The sequence below is a fragment of the Rissa tridactyla genome, chromosome 7 (assembly GCF_028500815.1).
Source record: "Rissa tridactyla isolate bRisTri1 chromosome 7, bRisTri1.patW.cur.20221130, whole genome shotgun sequence".
NCBI lineage: Eukaryota > Metazoa > Chordata > Aves > Charadriiformes > Laridae > Rissa > Rissa tridactyla.
The window spans coordinates 51051205-51073778 of record NC_071472.1 but is presented as its reverse complement, the minus strand read 5'-3'; the positions used below and the strand labels follow the sequence as shown (position 1 = coordinate 51073778).

The following is a 22574-nucleotide window of genomic DNA, read 5'->3' as shown; positions in this document are numbered from 1 at the left end:
GAGGGGCTGCTTTACGTGCTGAGGGAGAACCGCTTGTCCCATCACCCGCGGGCGGCGGGATCGTAGGCCGCGATTTAACCGGGCCAGGCCCGGGGCCGCTGAGGGGCCGGGCCGGCCGGAGGGAGCCCTGAGGGTGGCACAGGGAGGGGCGCCGCGGGCTTTCCCTGTGCTGGCAGCGTCCCTCGGGAAGGAGCAAGCGGCGCTGTGAAGGACCGCAGCGGATTTGGGGAAAAAAATAACGGGTTTGGGCAACCGGGGGGGGGAGTGTGCTGAGGGGCGGAAGCTGAGGAGGGGGGCGGGGCTATGGGAGGGGCGGGGCCATAGGGGCGTGGCTTAAGGACAACGCCGGGCGGGGAGGGCGTGGCTAAATGAGGAGGCGTGGTTTGGGACGTCACTTAAGAGCGGGGTGTGCTAATTAGGAGGCGTGGCTTAAGGACGGTGTGTGCTAATTAGGAGGCGTAGTTTAAGGATGAGGCGTGGCTTAAGGACGTGTTTTAATGAGGAGGCGTGGCTTTATGATGAGGCGTGGCTTAAGGCCGATGTGTCTTAATTAAGAGACGTGGTTTCGGGAGGAGCCGTGGCTTAAGAAAGATGTGTGTTAATTAAGAGGCGTGACGTAAGGAGGAGGCGTGGCTTAAGGGCGGTATGTGTTAATTAGGAGGCGTGGCTTAAGAACATGTGTGTTTATTAGGAGGCGTGACCTAAGGAGGAGCCATGGCTTAAGACACGTGTGTTAAGAGGCGTGGCTTAAGGACTATGTGTATGCTAATGAGGAGGCGTGGCTTGAGGAGGAGGCGGTGCGTAGTGGCTCGCGCCTGCCGTTCGCGTGCGTAAACAGCGGACGTCACCATCGCGCCGCTTCCGCGCGGGGTCACGCGAGCGGGGCGCGTGTCGCTGACAGGCCGTCGCCCGGCCCGCCGCCGCTGCCATGGCGGGCGCCGCCCTGCCCATCCGCCGGCACCGCCGCGCCCTGGTGGAGGCCGTGAGCGAGCGGCCCTTCCTCATCGTCACCGGCGAGACGGGCAGCGGCAAGAGCACGCAGCTGCCCAAGTACCTCTTCGAGGCAGGTAACGGCCGGGGAGCGGGGAGATCCCTCAGAGCCGCCCGCGGCCCCGGCATGTGGGAAACAGCACAGCTAAATGTGGATAATCCTCCGGTCCCCACGGCTGCGGGCTGCACTGGGCCTGAGGTGGGCGGAGGTGGCCCGATTAAATCTTTTAACCTAACAAGCTATGACGGTACGTGTATTATGAAGGTACTAAGTGTGTACACACTGACTGAGCAGCACAACTCGGTGTCCCCCTTCTCCCCGTCTCTCCCGTAGGCCTCGCCAAGCAGGGGGCCATCGGTGTCACCCAGCCCCGGCGCGTTGCCACCATCTCGGTGGCCCAGCGAGTGGCCGAGGAGATGGGCTGTTCCCTGGGGAGCCTCGTCGGGTACCAGGTCCGCTTCGATGACTGCACCAGCGAGGTAGGGCTCAGGGCTGTCCCCGCAGGTGCTGTCATGGCGGAGTGTGGTGGTGTCAGTGGGCTGTGGCTCGGCATTTTGGCTGTGGGCCTCTCCATGGAGTGGTGCAGCCCTGGGGCTTTGCCTGCAGAAAGTCTCAGAGCCTGGAGATCCCATCTGTCCCAGCAGTGGTGAAGCTGCAGTTCTGTGTATCATGTAACTCATTTGATCAATTTTTTTATCACCTTACAAGCAGAACATAGCCAAGCACTTCTGATGCGGTACATCAGCACCTGTGATGCAATCTCAGTGTGGGTTCTGGACAAATACGTGATCTATGTAGAAGTGTTTACTTTGAAGTAAAAATCCAGCCTAACAGACGAATGTCTAATTAAACCTTTCAGGATACTGTCATCAAGTATATGACCGATGGCTGCTTATTGAGGCAAATATTGGTAGACCCCCTTCTCAGCAAGTACAGTATCATCATTTTGGATGAAGCCCACGAGCGGAGCCTTAGCACTGTGAGTGTTGCCTTATATCTATCCTTTTGGATCGCTATTTCTCCTTTATTGAGGTCTGCTTATACATTTCTTTCACTTCTGCACAATCCGTGAGAATTTTGTCTGACTCTCCATGGATGATGCACTTTATCCTTTTGCTGTCCTAAGACCATAGAATTGCTGCTTCGTTTATTACGTGCTGCGTAATCTGAAAATAAAACGCAGCCTGTAATCCTGTTGGAATTGTTGTAGCTGTTGTTGTGTTTGAAAGCAGTTAAAACTTGTCTGGCTGTTGAATACTTTCACAAAATTTCTGGGGGTTTGAAGCTGGCACAGTGAACACAAACTTTCTAGAATCCTAATTTAAAAAAGAACACACACAAACTAGCAAAACCGTGAAACATCTTTCTCACTCTAAGGCCCAATGTTTCTTAGGGTGTGGACGTGACTGTGCTGAGATTACAGCTTTTGGGATCATGGAAGTCTCTAAACTGACCTAAGTACCAAAAGCTATCAAATGTCACTCTGACCCTCTGTGTCAAACAAAGTGAGACTGAAGTCACTCAGTCCTCAAGAGATTGTGTTGTGTGTCAAACAACCTACCAGTCCAGCTGGGGAAAAGGGAACATGCTTTCTGAATCCCAGTCTGCCCTCAAGCATCTCGGCGTATTGCAAGTAATTGAGCTAGGAAGTAAGAAGCTACTGCTCTGTCACCTGTGTCTAACTAAAAGGAGCAAATTTTTAATCCAGAGCAATGCAGAGTACATGAAACTTGCTGAAGTCATAACAATAAGTGGTACAAGAAAGGAGGGTGCGCACTGAGTCAGGTAACCTACACTGGACAAAGGTGATGACTTTTTAAAATGGGTCTGAGGTAACTGCTTGCAAATGACTTGACCATGAGAGTATAAAAACTAAAACCAAAGGATTTTAAGTTACACTGATTCAGTTTACAAGCTGTGAGAAGAGTTAATAAAAATTTAATTAAATTCTAGAAACCAATTGGTGTGCTTACAAGATGACGAGGGTAAGTGTATGTATTCTTCTGAGTGCTTAGGCCCTGAAGGTGTGATTTTCGGTCTTCACTAAATTCATGGGATAAAATCAGTCCCTTCCAAGTTCGTCAGGCACTTCTAAGAAAACTGGAGTACTAATATAAGTTGCTTCTGTTTGTTAGGATATTTTATTTGGTTTGCTGAAGAAGCTATTTCTACAGAAGAAACCACCGGACAGGAAGACAGCCATGAAAGTGGTGGTGATGTCAGCCACCCTGGAGGTAGACAAGCTCTCGGAGTTCTTTGGACACTGTTCAGTGCTGCATATTCCAGGAAGAAGTTATCCTGTCAAGGAGATATTCTGCAACCTGCTCAGCCCGAGGGATGTAGGCAGCTCTGCGTATGTTACAGAGGTCTGACCTGTTTTGTTCTGTTCCTGCATTGCGTTCTCTGTTCTTGGTGTGATTATCATCTGTGAAAGACCACAAGAATTAGTTGCTGTATTGCTGTGGTTTCAGCATCTCTGCAGGATATAGGGAAGAATTAGTTTGTACCATGAGTTTAGAAAGAGGAAATGGGATTCCAGCTGTTATTGGCTTGTTTGTTGTTTGTTTCAGGCTGTAAAAGTGACGTTGGATATCCACTTAAATGAACCAGAAGGCGACATCTTGGTTTTCCTGACAGGTGAGAATTTTTGTTTCAACAACTAATGGTATTCCAGGTGAAGCATGGCATTGCCAGCAAAACAGTATGTCCGTCCGATGACTGTCCAGTTTGTCCCAGAGCAGTAAGTAGAGAAGGGAAAGTTTCAGGTTGACACACGCAGTCCTGTGAAGTGGTAGTTTTCAGAGCATGTTTAGGTATATCCCTTTTATGAGATCAGATAAGAAAAATATTAACTTAAAATTTTTTATGTGCTCTTTTCTTCTTGTGCCCAATTTACTCTTGTTTGTATTGTCTGTCTGTTTTATTTTGTTGTTAATTCAGGAAGGGAAAATTTCTTGAACTGCAAAAATCTACATCAATGTATGGGCCAGGCGCTCAAAGTAACATACCACACTTCTGTGCAGTTATCTTTTAAGGAAAAGCCTTGGTGAGAGGCACAGTGGAAAGACGGGATGTCACCTTCTAAACTAATTCTCACAAATATTACTTCCTTCTTGTAAAGGTGTTGGTGACACTGTAATATTGGCAAAACAATCTTGTTTAAAAATGTTACAAACTAGGAAGGCAGAGTTGTAGCTACATAGGTTGCTTAAATGCACTTTTATGTTTTTTAGGTCAAATCGAGATAGAAAGAGCTTGTGACTTACTTTTCAAGAAAGCAGAATCTATTGATTACCGGTATGAAGTACATGATCGGTCTGTTGAAGGCCTGCTTATCTTACCATTGTATGGGTCAATGTCAACAGGTAAGAGCATATAATGTTATATCAAACTTAATTCACATAAATGTTAACTGCAAGAGTTGTTATAAACGGTGTCCTAATTAAATATTTCTATTGTGATTGGAAAAAATGGCATTCATTAACCCATTTGTTACAATACCATAGCACTATTCTGTTGGGTTTTTTGTGGTGTTCATAAACTAATCAAACTTCAGCCTTTTCTGTATGTGCACAGAAAGCTCCTGTTAAAATTCATATCCACTGGAAGTGGCTTCACATGGCATCCAGGTCTCCAGCTTAGGAAGGGAATATTGTCTAACTGAAAGCTGAGATGTCTTCTTTAGGCCCTCACGTTTTATTTCATATGGAAAAGATATTGCCAGTAGGTTTTTGGTGATAAGAGTAGACCTGTAAGGGTAGATAGAAGTAGTTCAGTGTTACACAATATAGAAAAGTACAGGTTATCAGAATGAGTCAGTCTGTTTCATTTGGCAGCAATACTGCAGCTAGTTTCAAAGAGTGAAAAACAAAGGCCCTTTGACCTTTACTGAACACAGACACTGTATTTTCAGATGAACTCAAGTGTGATGTTTAAATGTGTGGGTGTGGTATGTACAACGCCAAGAGGCTGAGTAAGTGTTCAGAAGAGCAGGACAAACAGCAATTTCCATCTGGAAGCGCTGCTGAGAGGGAAAATCTGGTAATGATCTGCAGAGAGGGGGCAAAATTTTTACCGTCTTGAAAGAGCAAAATGAAAAGAAAGGTGTAGCTTCTTCCTTGCTCTGTGATAGGTGTTAGATTCCTGAGTGAGAGGGATGTTTTTTGTTTTTTTTTTTTTTCTTTTGTGGCAGTTTCTTGGAGACCATTGTATTTGAATATTTTTAAATACACCAGAGAGAATTTTCCTTGAAGAGATCTTGATATTTTTCAAGTATAATAACTTAAAAGGGAAAATTTCTGGGAAGAGTTGAATTTCCATGTCCCTTTTTTTGTTCCTTGGAAAGCCAAGCGAATGAATGGAAACTGCGTGTGCTGCTTTGTTACATGTTAAAAGAAGATTTGCTGGAAGCATGGGGGGTTTAACTGAATCTTTTCATAGTTGCCTTCACTTGCTCTGATTGTTAAAACCCTTCAAATCCTTCATGAAGATTCTATTAAGACCAGACATCTTGGGTTTTTTTTTCCTAGCTCTGGGTTAGGAAACATCCAGCAGAGTTGACCTTTCTTGATCTCAAAATCTTCTTGAATATGCAAGCGATAAAGAAGATATTCTCTGATTTCTGTCATATGTTAAAATAGTACCGAATCTGTATTTTAGACTGCTATGTGATTCACTTTCTAATGTCATTCAAATTACTTTCACTAAGCGCGTCAGTAAGTTTGCACAGTGCTAGAGACGCGGTTTGAGATCAGAGCATTGTAATGTAACAGATTGTTTGTCTGACTACCTGTCATTTTAGATCAACAGAAAAGCATATTCTTGCCAGCTCCCAGGGGCATCAGAAAATGTGTGGTATCCACAAACATTGCTGCAACGTCTCTGACGATTGAAGGAGTCAGGTATCGTTTCCTATCTTTCATAAAAACTGTAACAGAGGGAATAATTTAGAAAGTTCTTCTAGATTTGGAAAAACACATCCAGCTTCCTTCTACTGCTATACCTGCCCAGTAATTACCAGTTGCCTTTTTTTGGTAGTGAATAAAAACCCCTTTGATACCATTATATAGTTTTACAGATGACTAATATTGCTGGGCCCTAATTTGTAATCAAATCTCAGCTCCATTAAATCAACATAATCTCCTTGGGTGCTGAGAGATGTTACTAGTAACATCCCGTAGACTGAACCAGGGGCTGCGGGTGACCAGCAAAGCGCAAGTACCTGTTCGCAGCAATTGTAGGGTAAATGTGTTCTTGCTCTGATCATATGTGTGTGGCAGCTACCTGTCTGTCTACTGAGACCTCTGCTGTTTTCTTCTCTGACAGAGTATGAATCTTTTTCAGGTACGTAGTAGATAGTGGATTTGTGAAGCAGTTGAATCATAACCCCCGAGTTGGCTTGGACATACTGGAGGTGGTTCCCATTTCGAAGTAAGTTTTAAAAAGGTCATTTGTTTGGTGTTTCTGGGAGTTGCTCTGACAATACAGTATATTGGTTGATCTTTATTAAAAAAAAAAAAAAAAAAAAGGGTGGGGTTGGGAAGCTTTGAGGCTCCCTACTTTAAAGCCATTTTGTTTGCTGCTAAATAGAAAGTGGTTCAGGACATATAATTTCCTATACAGGCATTAAGAAGGAATTGACAATGCATTGTCTGTAGTCTGAACAGTGGCTCACATGTCATCTTGTGTTTGCTGAATACAACAGCCTGATTCAGAGAAGTTTAAAAAAAAGTCTTCCCTTGCACAGAAACGCTTCTTCATTCTGTTCTTGTATGGCTGGATTTCTCAGTTGCTGCACAGTATAATATCTCTTCCATCTACAAGCATAGAAATTGCTGTTATTTGTCATAATTACAGTGTGCTTCTTTGGATAATAACAGAAGGGCTTGAGAGTTTGGATTATCTTTTTTTCCCTGCCTTTCTGTTTTGGCAGGAGTGAAGCGAGGCAGCGAGCTGGCCGAGCTGGCAGGACATCGTCCGGAAAAAGCTATCGGCTATACAGCAAAGAATTCTGGGAGCAATGCATGCCCGATCACACAGTCCCGGAGATCAAGAGAACCAGTCTGACATCTGTGATCCTGACCTTGAAGTGCCTTTCCGTGCACGATGTCATAAGGTAACCTCCATGGAGAAGGGGGATTATCATTTTCTTCCTCAGTCTCAGCAGCGATGCAGCACAGGCACCAGCAGCCTGGTGGCAGGAGGCAGGATTTAGGTCCCTGGCCAATTGTGGCACTCCGATACAATCAGCTTGTCAGCTTTTCTGCTGTTCTCCTCAGTCTCTAATGCCAGATTGGATCTTGAGCTCAAGTTCAGTTTGAGGTTCTGCCAAAACTAACTCCTTATCTCCAAATTAAATAGTTAATAGCGATATTTTTTAATACTTTAAATACTTTAAAATACTGATGTTTATATCCCAAAAGGGGTTATACCTCTGTGGAGTCGTCTCAGTTTTCAGATCGTACATGTGCAGAAAACACAGTTTGTCTTTGCATGTGGCACACCGGGATCTGTCATGGTAATTCTTCAGCATGAGGCTGTATATGTAGTAACACACCCTTACACTGAAGATGCTTATGTGCACTCTGGTCAGAAACCTGTATTTGGAAGGTTACAAAAGTATTTTAGTAAATATGAAGACTAACGAAGTTATACTGAGCCTGAACAGTGAGAATTTTTTACTTCATTTTTTACTATAGATTTCCCTATTTGGACCGCCCTGAAGAAAGGCATATTTTAGAAGCTCTCAAGGAACTGTACCAGTGCGATGCTATCGACAGGTAAAAAATAAAGGGGTGTAGTCACTACAAGAATTTAAAATCTAATGGTTTAACTGGTGTTAGTGAGTTGTTTGTGTGGACTGAAGGACTTCCCCCAGCAGTAGAATATGTTTCCTCATTAGACCAGGAAGTTATCTGCTGGGTTTTAATATACTCCCTCTAAAATTAGGGTCAGAGCATGGCTTAGGACTTGAGACATACAGATTAATTCTCCACATTGTTCTGGAGTTCCTGAGTGACCTCAGACAAATTACCCCAACTCTCTGCTGTAGTTCCAGATAGCAGATCCCAGACTGTTGTGACGAAGGTGCTTGGGCACCAGCTGTGAGGCCCATCCAAGAACTCAAGACAGGAAGTCAGATCTTATCCTAAACTTCCAGGAATTCTTCTTACAAAAAAAAAAAATATCTTAAGCATCTGATACACTTAAAAAGCTGGCTTTGCCTGCCATAAAGCAGGCATAAGCAAACTGGAGAAAGGTGAAATGTTCTTCTGCTAGTGACGCTTGCTGCATGTCTCCAGCACCTGTCTGGGCACACGGAGACTGCAGTGTTACAACAGTCCAGAGGGAAATGCTTCTTTCATGCTCTTTGTCAGTGTATGGTCGTCGACATTGTGTGTGTGTGTTTCAATTTACATTTAAGCATAGTTTTGTTGAATCTGGTCTTTGGATCTTTTTCTTGGGATAAGGAGAGGCCACGTGACAAGACTGGGTGAATTCCTGGTGCAATTTCCCCTCCCTCCCAACCTGTCCTGTGCTGTCATAAAAGCTGCATCTCTTGACTGTGAAGATCTGCTGCTTCCCATAGCAGCCATGTTGTCTGTGGAAAATGTCTTCATTCGTCCAGGTAGGAAGCCTCTTATCCCAAAGCAGCCTTGGGTGGGTGGGGAATTCTGCTTGGACAGGGACATCTCAGGCAATGCTTAGGCAGCACACTCTGCTTCACCCAGAGACCTTCTCTACAGCTTCCCTGTAGTTTTTGGTCTCAGTAATTTTCTACACTGATAATTTGTGAGGCCGCAGTATCTCACAGTTGTATCTCAAGGTTATGAAGTGAGAAGTGATTCTGTATTTTGAATAATGGTAGCACAAGCCATTACTTGCCCCGCTGGGGAGGAAGCTGGTCTCCTTAGTTGGGCCCAACACTGGTGGGAGACAAGTGTTTACCTTAAACTAAAGCTTTCAATAACCCTTATGTTGCAGTGTGAGGAAGATTCCTCAAGTGCAATGCCTTGTCTCCCAGAGTACACTGTAGGAGATTGGTAGGGAGGAATGTTAGGATTAGGCCAAACATACAATGGCACTTTGCCCATATGCTTTTACAGCTTTCTGAGGTCTCGGAGTCAGGGCGCATCGCATGCTAGGAATTGGAAAACAGCTATTTCAAAGACTTCAAAATAGCATGGAATTGGCTTGCGTTTGTCCCAAGGCTGTGAGCTGTAAAGCAACATATGGGTAAGCGAATGGACTGCTGAGAAGTCATTAGAGAGAAAACTGTTACAGGAGGGAAAAGAAAAAAAAAAAAAAACCAAACCCAAAACAACAAAAGACCCCACACAAAACCAAACCACCAGAAAACCAAAACGCACCACAACAGATGTTTTGCTGTTGTTCGAAGTACAGACAACAAGGACTGATTAATTTGTTTTTAAGGAACGGAGTCACCCCTGGATTGGCTTTTCTATTCAATAACTCTGTTTAACAAAATAGACCTTTTAAGTTACTGTGAGAAGCTCAATTTATCACTGCCTCCATTTCCAGTGTTTTTGTAAATGGAAGGTGTAATTTTGCTGTGGTTCCAAGCACCGCTTGCTAGTGCTAAACTCAGTTTCCCATGTCCTCCTTCCTACGTCCTTTCCCCGCCCGAGTCTGCCCCTGACCCATCCCCCCAGCTGCTCGATGTACAGTCTTTATGTGTAGGTCTTTGTGGGAGACCTTTGTCCTTCCTAGTCACTCCTTGGCTCCTGTCCAGTTATCTCTGTAGTCTATTAACCGTGCCCGTTAGTTCAACAGCTAAAGACATGGCCGACAGTACTGATAGCCTGGATTCTGCTCTGGTCTATCCCATTCCCACAACTGTGCTTTTGCTTTCCCGTCTTCCATCTGGCAACGTGCCTGTGTTATCTGTTCCACTAGCTAATGCACACATGTTTGTTACTCTCCAGCAACCCCGTACATTAGGACACAAACACAGAGACTCCCGTTGTGAAGGCACTTGCTCATGGGCAATATGTGTACGAAGAGGCCTCCTGACTTCGTCGGTGTTACTTGTAATGCCCACAAACTGCTGGCATCGTTTGCAGCACAGCAGCAATGCAATGCATTGGCCTTTGCAACCGTATCGCTCCCTACGAAGGGCAATAGGTTGTGCTGGGGAAGAAATTATTTGGGTATTTAAAACTTGAAATAACACTGGGGAAATGTTGCTTTTGCCTAGTACATTCCTAGCATTTAGTGAAGGCAAATTCCCACTAAACTCACAGATCACATTTTTTTCTAGACCCTTATTTTTTTAAGACCTCCATTACTATGGCACTTGAGTACTAGGACAAAAGCTGAGTTAAATAGATTTGATGGTGCTATGGTGGGGTGGTTTCAACAGTCTTGGTTTTTTCCCCAGAGCAAAACTTTCACTTGATCCCTGTGAGCTGTTTGTTTAAGGTCGCTGTTCCTTTATCTTCCCACGTTGACATCTGAGTTGATTGTGAGAGCGCACTACATAGAACCGTTCTTTCTAAGAGACTAGAAGCCTCATCTCTAGTGCTGACTGATGAGATTAATCACAGATTTAATAGCATCTACGTGTTCTCATTCAGCAGTAGTGAAAGGGGGAAGAACTGTAAGTGCAGCTGTGGAGGAGAGACAAATCTAAAAATAATATGAATAAAGAGCCGAGACTGTCAAACACAGTTTAGAGAGATACTAATAGAAAATTAAGTAGGAGTGATAAATAAAAATGACTTTGTTGAAGTGAGTTATAACTTACTTCCTCAGGTGATCCTCAGAAGCAAAAGGAGGCAGAACTTCAACACCAGGAACTTTCCTCGCAAGTGGGAGGATGCAATGACTTTGCAACCCTCTTAAATATTTTTGAACAGTGCAAAGCAAGGTATAAAATGATTCCCTACAGTAAGTGGTTTTGCATTGCTCACAACTCCCAGCTGCTGACATTTTTTAAATATATTGTGTGTGTGCACATGTATGTACTCATACCTAATTGCAGATTTATTCCTTATTATTATGATCTGACATTTCTATCAAGACACCTATTATTTAAACTAACAAAGTATCTGGCTGTGTAGGTTGCCTTCTTTGTACACTATAACAAAAAGTAGAGGCGACTTTCTGCCTCCAGCTTACAAAGGGCTTCTTTATAATACAAGTATTTCTGTTCTCAGCAAGTCTCCTTCAGCTTGGTGCCAGAAGTACTGGATCCATTGGAGAGCTTTAAAATCTGCTTTTAGTGTGGAAAAACAGCTTCGGGAAATAATCACTAAACTGAAACAGGTAAAAATATAATTTTTATATATGATCGAGTTATGTAAGTTTGTATTTAAGACGTGTACTGGACTGCGGAGCCAGTATGGCTGCTGCCTTTCTCCAGTACAAACTAATCCACTTACATGTTTATAAGGCATCCTTGCTGTAGCTTGTGTTAACCAACAGATGTGATGGTGGTCACAAGCAAGAAGGGGAGGGTTTTTCTTCTTTCCTCATAGTTTCTGTACAGTGAGAAACCCAGAGTTTAAAGTCCATGGGATGGAGGGGGTAGAGCTACTTTTTCTTTAGGAAAGATCCTGATTTATATTGTTTTTTCTTTGTGTAGCTGTCGGACTTCCCTAAAGAGACCTTTGAAGGCTCCAGAACTGAAATACTGAGAAGATGTCTATGTGCAGGATACTTTATCAACGTAGCCAGGAGGTAAGTAATAAAGTTTGGAGAATTGAATGGAAAAAATATTATGCATATTCTTTAAAGGTGTAGGTGCATATTGGAGCAGAATAGTAAGGCTGCATAGTGTTAAAAGTAGCAAAGTAGCGATTGCAGCTGAAGGTGGTGTTTCTGCACAGGGCTGGACGCCTGGTGGGTTCTCTACTTTTGACTCTTATTACTTTCCTGGGGAAGTTCCTTACGTCCTTGGAATAGTAGTTTTTCTATCTGTGTAATGAGCCGCAAGCTGGTGAGTAGTTCCAGATATTAAACTAAAGGGCTTGGAAATGTCCAATCGCAAACACAGTTTATTATTGCGCTGTTATATCTGCAGTGTTACTGTGGTAAATTAGGCAGATGTATTTTTATTACAGTTTAATTCTGGAAGGATCTTCCCCTGCTTATATATTTGAGTATTTTCTTCTATGCTGCTGCTGTTCTGCTTAGTGTTGCTGTCTAATCACAGCAAAGTATGTTTCATTATACATATTTTTCACAAACCTTTCAGATCTGCAGCCAGGACGTTCTGCACAATGGACGGACACGGCAGCATAGTCTATATCCATCCTTCATCTACAGTAAGTTACTAAATTCTCTTAGTAAAGTAGCAAAGGATCTATAAAAGGAATAAAAGGCAGATCCCTGTAAACTCTTCCTCTTCTGTTTGATTTGTGCTAACTTACGGCCAGGAGAAGCACTGTTACAGTGTTCATTTTGAGAGTGGGGAAGAGCCTCACTTCTTCAAATTTGGTAAATGTTTGGCGTATGAAACGAGCGTGATGTAGACTGAGCTTTCTCTCTGGCTCTTTGGATTTCCTGGGCAGCTCTAAGCAAGTCATTATGCCTCATTCAAATTTAGGGTAATGTCAGCTTGATCTCATTCTTGCATCCACCAGTGGAGGGTGCTCTAGAAATAGTTTTTTTTTTATAAGAGTTTTGAAATAATATTTTAATTTTTCAGCTGTATAACCAGGAGACTCGCCTCGAGTGGATCATATTCCATGATGTTACAGTGACATCCAAAATCTATGTCCGGACAGTGTGTCCTGTTCGCTATGAATGGGTCAAAGACTTGCTGCCCAGATTGCATCAAATTGATGCCTACGAGCTGAGCAGTGTGGCACGGGAAGAAGTAACTGAAGAGGAAATAACCAGATGGAAACATAAGGAGGAGCTTAAAAGGCAGTATGGTAAGCACATCACTAGTCCATGTCTATGGCACATGTATTTTTCTTGGTTGTTGTGGATGTGTGTGTATATTATGTCACTGAATGCGTTCTGGACTAGTAGGTGTGAATCTGGGTGTGCTTAACGTATTTGATGTGTAGCTGTAGTTGTTTTCTTGTCTTACTACAGCTCTGCAATCCTCACTTTCCTGCCTCAGCAGTGCGCGTGCTGCTGTTTGTCTACTGGTTCTTGCAACACTCTCCTCTTCTTTAGGTTCACTATAGCTGTCAGGAGCAGAACTTTAACACAGGGTTGAATAAAAGTGTTTTGAGTCTGATCGTTATTTAAGTTTGCAAAGGGTATCTAGCCATAGATACCCAAAATAATACTGTCCTGAAAGAGAGAAGTCCTAAGGGCTATAAGAAAAAGAAAAAAAAAAAAAAAACTAAAACCAAACAAAAAATCACAGAGGAAAAAGTATCACATTTTGGTGAATGTCTCATTCTGACAATGAATTCAATGCCATGTATTTAAATAAATTGTCAGTTTTAATTAAAACTGGTGCCTGCTGACTGATCTGGCTGCTTGACATTCTTTGAATTCTTCTGTCAGCAGGTTTCATAAAGCAGCCAAGGATTCAAAGGGCCCCTTTACTCCTGAGCTGACCCTTCCAGAACATTAATTTAATATACAGTACAGGCAGTGGCAATATAGATTCTCTTCAGTTTTCTTAACAATCGAAAAAATGTAGACTCTTGTGCTCAGACCAGCATCTCTTTCTGTCCTGCATCATTGTATAAAACAACCATTTCAAATGATAAAAGCAAATTGGATTTGGTTATAAATTTGCTGGAGAGGATATTTGCGTTATTGGATAATGCAGAGGAGCCTCATTTATTTGGCTGAAGTCCAAGGAGCTGAGGCTTATTCTCTTTGTCCCCCTTAGGTTTTTGACTTCACTAGGCAATTGTAAATTAATTTGAGATTAATACTGACCTTACAGATACTGTATTTCTGAGAGCTTCATAAAAATAGGTGGCTGAATAGCTGACAAAGGCTTAAGTAGTGCCTGATGGAAGGAAAGACTGCAGCATGAGCTGAATTTCTATTTGACTCCTAGACAGATTAATTACAAATATTCCAAGAGTGAATGCTGATTAAAGCTCCTTCCTCATATCAAAGAATCTGGTGCCCAGCCCCAGAGCCCTAGGAACAGGCTGCAGTAGCTGCTTTATTCACACAATACTTAGGCTCTCAGAGTCCTTGAATTATTTTTTTTAATTATTATTATTTTACATTTTATTTTAAACTGAAAATACTCCTGCTTGTCTCTCCTTCTGGGAGAAACACTCCCAAGGTCTCAGCTCAGTGGGAAAATGTGCATTTCTAATGGTATCTGACTTTTCCCACTCCTTTTATCTGTATGTTATCCTCCTCCTTCCTCCTACCTGTGTAAATTTATAAAGATTGTTTATTCTAAACTTTTTGTTTTTCCTGCTCCCAGTGCTGTCCCTCTCCAGCCCGAGTTTGAGAAGTGTAACTTAGAGAAGAAATGGTTGCATAGATTACAAGACGCACAGTTTCTGTTACAATAAAAAGCAAAATACATATTTGGGGACGAGATGAGCCCAGCTGCAAATATTAACATGAGAATTAAGACATTATTTTTTTTTTTTAATTTTTTTTTTCTCTCCCTGCTATGGTACAGTCTGTCCTCTCTGGAAGTCATTCAAATGACTGACTGGGACTTTGAGATTCTGTTGAGGCTTTTGGGGTATTTTTACAAATAGGAGGAATTATAACACTGTGTTGGGTTGTTTTGGGTTTTTTTACACAGAAGAGTATATTTCTCTCTCTTCTCTCCCCCCAGAAGGAGTCGCAGACAACTCTGCAAAGAAGATGGAGAAAAGGAATGATGATAAATCAATACTGGATGCCCGAGCTCGCTATCTTGAGAGAAAGCAGCAAAGAGCACAGGGTTTAAGTGGAGCATTGAAAGAAATGGGGTAATACTTGTGTCTGCTCTACTCCCGCTATGAGGGAAGGCAGTTTGGTGCAGTTGTTCTGGGTGTGTTTGCATAACGCAAAATGACTAACTGGAACGAAGGAAAACTTCTGCTTTGTGGTAAGTCTGAGAGTCGAGGCATACAAATGCAATCTGCCTTTGCTGCATCCAGCAAGGAAAATCCACCGAGCCAAATGTTGCTACTACATGTCACTGGCAACAATTTAGTGGCCTCAAATGTGAAGACATGACACTTACTGTGATGCCAATTCTGTGGCATTTAGTCAACTTAGGAAGATCTCAGTGGTCTCGTTAACCATTATTAATAAAGCTTTCTTAAAGGTTGGGGGTTTTTTAAAGGAGTGGAGCTATCACTTTTTATCCATTTTACTCTGTACGATTGTGGTTATACAATCTTCATGCTCATACGCTACTCAGGAAATTGCGTAGGAAGTGCTCTTTTACTGATGGAACCATCAGGATCTAAATTCAAAAGGACGTTTGCCACCTGCATTCTGTGTTGCAGACAGTGTTGTTCCTACTGTGTATTGTGCTGTACCATGTACAGTGACGGTTCAGTGTGAAGATGTCTTTGTATGCAAAGTATTTTGTAAATGTTTTCGCATTCTTGCTAACAATGCATAATTTTTGTCAGGGATGACTTAGCACTGTGAGTTTTCCATTTGGCAAAAAAAAAAACCAAACCAACCCAGCAGTCAATCCAGTGCTCAGTGAGGTTACATCCTGCAGTCCGTCAGCAGGCCTGCTGCCTAGGGGGCTGTTTTTCTGAGTTTGGTGGCTGTTATTTTTAAAATGTATGGATTTTGGTCTGAAGAATGACTGTTTCAAATATGCAGAAAGACTACAGATGGAAATACTAGCTTTTTTCCTCAAGTATAGAAAAAGCAAAGAGCTGTGATGCTTTGTCATCATAAATTTTTTTCCTTCTCAATAAAGAGATAATCCCCTTATCTCACCTTAATAATCCTAAAATGTCCTAGTGCTCCAGTGGGGAGCTTGTCTTCTTTGCTGTTTTTTTCACTTTCAGTAAGTAACATTTTGTATCAGACAATTTCCAAAGAACTGGAAGAACCTCCTGTCATCTTTCGTGCCCCCGTTTTGTGCAGCTGTGTGTCACCTTCTGTTGCTTTTCAGGTAACTAGTTAACTCCGTTGAAGTCAAGTTGTAAGTAAGCCTTAGCACTTGGCGTGAAACGTTAAGCATTCCACCTCTGAACTGCACAGGCTCTTGCTTGACCCTAAGTTTTCAAAAGCCTTGGGATTCTCTTACGGGGAATATGATAATATTACTCTTCATGAAGAAGGTAGTAGATCTGATCATTGTCCCTCTTTCTGTGATTGTACCAATTAAAATGAAAAAGCTGAGTCTGGTCGGCGTTCTTGCCAAACCTGGGGAAGAAGGTGTGATTCCTGTCTCTGGGAGGGGGAGTGGCTGCCCTGCAGGGCCGAGTGCCACCTCGCTGGGCTGCAAGAGGCTTAACTCGAGCAACACTGTGTTTGTCAATGGCAATAGTAGTAGCGATGCTCGGTCTCAGAGTTCCCGACTGCAGGAGAATTGCTGCCACCTGCCCCTTTTCTGCGCGTACAGAGCACAGAAATGACAGCGAGACTAACGCCTTTTTAGTTCCTAAGGGAATGTGTGAATGAAACAATTGCTGGTTGTGATCAATCTTTGTAGGAAGTCGCATGTTTACGATTCCTCTTTCATTGGGCCCTTTATCCTGGGTTCAGAGGCAAAAGGGCTTTGTTCTTTCATGCTGTTGCTCAGGCTCTACTTTTGAGAAGCCAGCACTTCTTGACTAAACCTATAGTCTGAATTTTGCAAAAGCCCACAAATTATTGGTGTTTAACTTGATTTATATTTGCAATGTCATATAGCCACTTGCATGTCAAATGCCATCTGCGCTACACATTAGGTCTGCGATCAGTAGCTAGAACACCCACTCTTGCTTGGGGCTATGTATCTGCTGGCACATCCTAATGCTTTATTATTTTATTCATCACTTCTTTTTGCTCAGTAGCAAGAAAGGAGGTTTTTCCCCCCACTGCGCTCCAGGGCTACTCCGAGGTTTTGAAATTGTGAATTTAATACAAAGCAAAAATGCGATGAGGAAATAGCCGTGAGATTGCAAAATGAGGAAAGCTGTAAGAAAAGTGGTGGTTGGGTCTGCCAGGGTGCCCGTGCCTTACACCACCCGCAGCCCTTTGGTAAAGCACTTGGCATGCTGCAGTCCTCAAGCGAAGAGAGCGAAGTTTTACCTGCTGCTGTGGGCTGGGGTTACAGTGTAAGTTAATAAACATAGAAGGAAATTTGAAGTTTCATTATGTTACTGTACTTATTAACAGTGTTAGGTGGGAAGAGTCCTTTGGACTGTCCCTGGAGTCTCAGGGACGCGATGTTCGCTGACGTCCCGTGATTTTGGGGAAGGAAGAAGGTCGGTACCAGCTTAAGGCCCTTCCCTGCTTTGTCTTCTTGTTTTAATTAGGGTTTGTTAGCGCAGAGCAAGGACAAACACATCCTCTATCGATTACGGCGCTTGCCGTGCAGGGCGGCAGCAGCCCAGCGAGGCTGGCACCCGGGATGGCTCCTCGCATGGGGGAAAAACGCGGGGCAGGGCCCGAGGGGCACGGGCAGGGCCCGCAGCGGGGGCGGGAGGGGGAAATCCATCACGGCCCTGACCGGGGGGAGCCCCGGGCCCTTGGGGCGCTCTCGGGTCCCTCAGGGGGCCCGGGCCGGGCCCGCCCCCGCCCGTTTCCACGGCAACCGCCGCCCCCCCGCCCCCGGCCGAGTCACCTTGCCCGGCCGCTCTTCCCCCGGCACGTGACCCGCCGGGGCGACGAGCGCGGAACGGAAGTGACGCAGCCGCACCTCGGTCGCATGATGTGGCAAAAAAAAAGGCCGGGGAGGGAGGGGTGGTGAGACACGAAATAGTCCCTTCCGGTGAGCGGATCCCTCCGCCCCTCCCATTGGACCCGCGGCGTGTGAGTCACTACGCTCGGCGGGATCCTTCCGCCCGGCCGGCGCAGTTAAGGCCGGTCCCGGCAGGTGAGGGCAGTCCCTTCCTTCCGCGACGGTATCCTTCCGCCGGCGGGGGCAGCTTCCGGATCGCCGCGGCTCCCCGCTCGCTGGCCTGTTCCGCCATTGCGGTCCCGCTTCCCCGCTGAGGTGCGACTCCGGTCCGGCCTCGGACTGGAGCCCCAGCCAGCTGCCGCCGCCATGGCCCAGATCCTGCCGATTCGCTTCCAGGAGCATCTCCAGGTGGGCGCGGAGGGGCCGGGGGAGGCCGGGAAGGGCGGGCCGCTCCTTCAGGCGGAGGAGCCGTCCCGGGGACGGTGCCTGGGTGAGAGGCCTCGGGCCTGTCCGCGGTCCCTCCTTGGGGACGGCGGGGCGGCCCAGGCCTCGCTGGCGGCGGGGCGGCCGCGCTCCCGCAGGCCTTGCCGGCGTCGGGCTCGGACAGCGCCGCCCCGAAGGGCACCTTCCAGCGGGGTCGGGCGCGAGGGGAAGGGCCGAGGCGGCGGGGTGCGGGCCCCGGTGGCGGCGGCCATCCAGCCCCTGCCTTTGCTTGGTCCCCACCTGCTTTTCCCCGCTCGGGGCGCTCGCTGGGGGCGAGGCTGGCGCCGTGCCCAGGCCGGCGGCACCTGCGGGGCGGCGGGAGGGGAGCGCGGTGGTTCCTCTCCGCTTCCCAGCCAGTGAGAGTGTCCGTCGCCTCCCGCGCAGAGCGACCGGGAAATCCCGCTTCAGCTCGGGATCTGCAAGGGAGGGGGGAAAACTGATGAGGAGGCCAAGTTGTCTCTGTGTGTCGCTTAACTTGTTTATTTTTTTTAATGCGGCTAAGAATCCTTACAATCGTAAGGACGTATTGAATTGTTTTATTGATGTCCTGACTTGTAACGTTATTCCGTGAAAGGAAAACCACATATTGCAGTGAAACGTGAAAGCTGCTGCGGGCTTCCCTGCAGTACAGCTGTGGCAGTGCAGGCGCTGAAGTGCCAGGTCTACACTTTCTGCCTGGTATCTGCTGGCCTCTGACAAATTCTAGGTTTGCGTGTCATTAAACCATAACCACATGCTAATAGCTTGTTTCCAACTGATGATTTTTAATTTGTTTAACGTGACCTTCTAAAGGCACTAGTGACAAATTCTAAAATCGCTCTATTGCAGGACTGCAAGGTTACCTTCCCAAATAAACATGCACCTTTAATGTCTGTGGGTGAAGCTGGAGTGCAGGGAGGGGTCTGGAGTGGTAGCGCAGTTGTGCAATGTGTACTTCCTATCCGACAAGTCTATGGGGCGAAGTACTACGAGCTATGCTTCTCCTGAGTTGCTGTAGCTGTGATTGTATTAAGCTTGGCTACACCGCCGAGGAGTACTTTTTGAGGAGAACTTGTGTAATAAAAGTTAGATCACCATACCCAGGCAGGATCTTCTGGCTTCTAGCAACCTGTCTGTAGCCCTGCTTCCCTGTGATGTCTCTGTCTATGTGTGGTTTGTGATGGATTTGCATGGTTTGTAGTGACTTTTTCCAACCCAAATTGAAAGAATTTAATTTCTAGACACCTTGTTAAAAGAATACTTACAAAATGCTTATTTTGCTGTGTAAATTAGCACTGTCCATAGTGTTATTTTAAATTTTTAAAAATGCTGCCATGATTTGTTTTTATCTAGCTAGTTAACTGTTGAGAATTGGATAACTTTACTTCAATATCAGTTTAAAACTAGGCCAGAATTCAGAGCTTAGGTGTAGCCCTGGCCTCATCTTGGGCGAGCAGCACTGACAGGAGAATCTCATCAGTTGGCCGGAGCTTCAGCTCTGAGCAAGTGTTCTTGGCTGCTGGTGGCATAGCCTAGAACTAGGTATTGACAAGGTTCTGTATACTCAGGTGAAACTCATCCCTCTGGGTAGCCCAGCTTTTAATAAAGTATCGTAGACATGCATCTATGATACATTATTTAAGATACAAACCTTGCATGTGACCCACTACAAGGTCTCTAATGACATGAGTACTATTACATAAGGAAACTCATCTGCTTCACTCCCCAAGTGATGATAGGTTTCAGGCCAACACTGTTGTGGAACATGACTGTTCTGACTACAGACTGATTTATCTCTTTATTTCTATTTTTTCCCCTGTTCCTATTTAACATAGAGCGCAGACTTAATCAGTATCTCTTACAACTGCATATATGAGCTGGTCTTTTGTAAGTCTGGGTGTCCAGCCTTCTGGGCCTGCGTGCACGTGGCTCTTGCCCATAACGCTTCAGTTTGCCGTACCTACTGAACTTCCTCATTTTATTTCATTGAAAAAATTCAGAGGAACTTGAATTCTCAGAGGTACTCTTTTCATGTTGAAACTTTTGACTTGCTGTTGGAGTAAATTTTGAGAGCAGAAATACTAATATTGGTACACTTCTGTCCGGAACTGCTTTAGTGTATTCCAGGCTGTTTATAGGAGGTCCTCACAGATTCAGTAATACAATTTCTTGAACTGTGCCTGACCTACATTGTCTAGGAAACTTGTTGTGCAGGTATTGCACAACACTTGCAAATTTGTAGCTGATGCATAACCAAAGACAAGGTACCCAACCGGAGCTTTATCCGTAACAAGGCAGGTGATGGATGTGAATGGGAAAGTTCTTGCGAGGCTATTATTGAAAGTTGCTTTTAATTAATCTAAAAGACTGACAGTCGGCACTATGTGTAGTACGATACAGTTCTCCATGAATCCACTACTGCAGATCAGAAAATGGTCAAGTGACTGTGTGTACAAAGCTTGTCCTACTCTTCAGCTTCAGCCCAGTTGTGCTCCATGTTGCACCGCTCAAGGCACACTGTCATTGTCTGTCATTGTCAGTATCTTGGCTAGGTGATACGGGAAGGAAGAGTTAAAGGCTGCAGAAGCCCTGCGCTGTTGCGCTCCCAAGTGCCTTGTCTCTGGGGTACACAGTACAGCATGCTGTGTACCCACACGTGGAGCTAGAGATCTAGTCTGGGCAAGTAAGATGTGGCAGGTAGTTGGCTTACTAGGGCTAAGCAAGCTTTCTGCATATTTCCCAAGGGAAGTCTGAAAACAAAATGTGTAGTCAGGCTTCAGGTCTTGTTTGTTTGGGTCCCATCACATACCTCTGAAATCTCAGTAGTCGCAAATAAGTAGGGTGTTATCTGTGTATTGTCTGTTGTAGATGCCTGCCTTGCCACAAAAGAACATCAACAATGCATTATGAAGAATTTTTTTCCTTGGGAGTTTCTACAAGGACAAACTTGATTCCTGTGCTATTAAAGCTACCGCACTTGTGTTATAAACCTTTATAGTGCTACTTTTTTTTTTTTTAAAGTAGCCATGAGGAAACAGTTCAGTGGGCATGTAGTGGGAGGTCAGAGTTCAGTATGCCGAATGATTGCAAATCTGGCTGCTCGTATACAGGTTTTAGGGATTCCATAAGTTGGTGCCTGTGCGTATGTGAGGGTGAAAGTAAAACGCACCTGTTTACTTAATGTGGTAGGTGCATGGACATTTTGTAAGACTGCAAGTTCCTGATGAGTGAGAGGTTAGCGGGTGATGAACTGTGAGTGCCAATTAATTTAGCCACACTACCCTGAAATATATAAAAATTGAACTTGGACCAGGCACACTACTGTACTGGTGTGACTTAAGGCGTTAATAAATACTCTTCATAACCTAAATATAGCTTAAAAAAATTATTATTCTGTAGACCTGTCTAGACAGTACAGAAAACTGTCAGTTCAGACTATGCATTTGATACTGAGACAGAACTACTCTTTTAAACTAGGAAAAGGGTTCTTATATCTGTTGGTCATTGATAGAGTAAACCTGAATGGTGGCTATGCTGTTCCAGTGTGGTGGTACTTGGATGGCTCTCAGAATCATAGCTCGCTATGCCAAAGAGCTAACTGAGTAAAACTGGGTGGCTGAGGCATCGTATAATAAAATTTATAAATTTACTACTTCATTCTAACAATGACAAACAGCAAAATGCTTCCATGTATCGTGCTGGCAGTGAGACAGTTTAGTATATCCTAAATGACTAAATCTCTGCTATCACAGCATTGGCTTGAAGCAGAAGTTTTGAAGTCTTTTATTGGTATCTTAAGTCAGGAATTAGACAGGGCTCCTGTGCCTAACATCGTCTTAGTCGATCTGAATTCCTAAAACCAGTGAGCTTGGAGTATTCTTACAGAAGGAAAATCTCTAACAAAGAATGCTGTGAAGAATCTAAGCAACTTGAGGAGTGTGTGTGTGTGTCTGTGTGTGTCAACTAATTGGATAGGAACAATTAGTTAAGTAGTTTATAAGCTATTCCTTTTGCTGTATCCCTTGCAGCAGGTACTGAAGTCAACAGGCCTGTCTGTCTTGGTGGCACTACTCATGCTCAGACTGTGGTGACAACCAAAGATAAGTAATGGCAGCCGGTGGTTCTGAACCCCAGCTTCAGCAGATACAGTCTTAGCTGTGGCTTGTAACTGAAGTAGTCACACAGGATGCCTGTGGCTGCTGAGGCCAGATGGCTACCTCAGCCTACTGAGAGTGAGGCAGAAAATAGGAAGGATATAGAAACAGAAGAGGTCTCATATCTGTTGAAAACATAACTTCCTAGCCTGTCACAAACTGTAACTCTCACCTTGCACTGGTAAATGTGAAGTACTTCGGAGCCACTGACTGG

At 44.6% G+C, this 22574-nt stretch overlaps 2 protein-coding genes across 6 annotated transcripts in view; both read left to right on the top strand.

Annotated features, from left to right (window-relative positions):
* The first annotated feature begins 766 nt into the window (after window positions 1-766).
* On the top strand, window positions 767-16258 carry DHX40 (DEAH-box helicase 40). Of its 4 annotated transcripts, none has more exons than XM_054209134.1 (17): window positions 767-1238; window positions 1325-1470; window positions 1851-1970; window positions 3127-3357; window positions 3562-3628; window positions 4225-4356; window positions 5793-5892; window positions 6335-6421; window positions 6924-7106; window positions 7690-7770; window positions 8461-8618; window positions 10766-10880; window positions 11170-11278; window positions 11598-11692; window positions 12210-12279; window positions 12663-12891; window positions 14742-16258. In XM_054209134.1, the coding sequence occupies exons 1-17, from the start codon at window positions 929-931 to the stop codon at window positions 14876-14878; spliced, it is 2370 nt and encodes a 789-aa protein (XP_054065109.1). In that variant the 5' UTR covers window positions 767-928; the 3' UTR covers window positions 14879-16258. The 4 variants fall into 4 exon arrangements, with proteins under 4 accessions (XP_054065109.1, XP_054065108.1, XP_054065110.1 ...); XM_054209133.1 differs by having other exon boundaries at window positions 769-1238; window positions 14739-16258; XM_054209135.1 differs by having other exon boundaries at window positions 771-1067; window positions 14739-16258.
* Window positions 16259-17809: 1551 nt separating this feature from the next.
* Window positions 17810-22574, top strand: part of CLTC (clathrin heavy chain) — a 33722-nt gene continuing 28957 nt past the window's right edge. Inside the window, exon 1 of one of the 2 annotated variants that reach the window (XM_054208925.1) lies at window positions 17810-18152. In XM_054208925.1, coding sequence (XP_054064900.1) covers window positions 18111-18152 — 42 coding nt within the window. In that variant the 5' untranslated portion in view covers window positions 17810-18110. The remainder of the gene's footprint in view (window positions 18153-22574) is intronic. The other variant, XM_054208927.1, reaches the window with a different exon arrangement.

Excerpts from the sequence above, each read along its gene's own strand:
- DHX40 (XM_054209133.1), top strand. The coding sequence starts at position 929 with ATGGCGGGCGCCGCCCTGCCCATCCGCCGGCACCGCCGCGCCCTGGTG. Across the intron at positions 7,107-7,689 it reads TCCGTGCACGATGTCATAAG|ATTTCCCTATTTGGACCGCC; the intron begins GTAACCTCCATG and ends TTTTTACTATAG. Across the intron at positions 11,693-12,209 it reads TTTATCAACGTAGCCAGGAG|ATCTGCAGCCAGGACGTTCT; the intron begins GTAAGTAATAAA and ends CAAACCTTTCAG.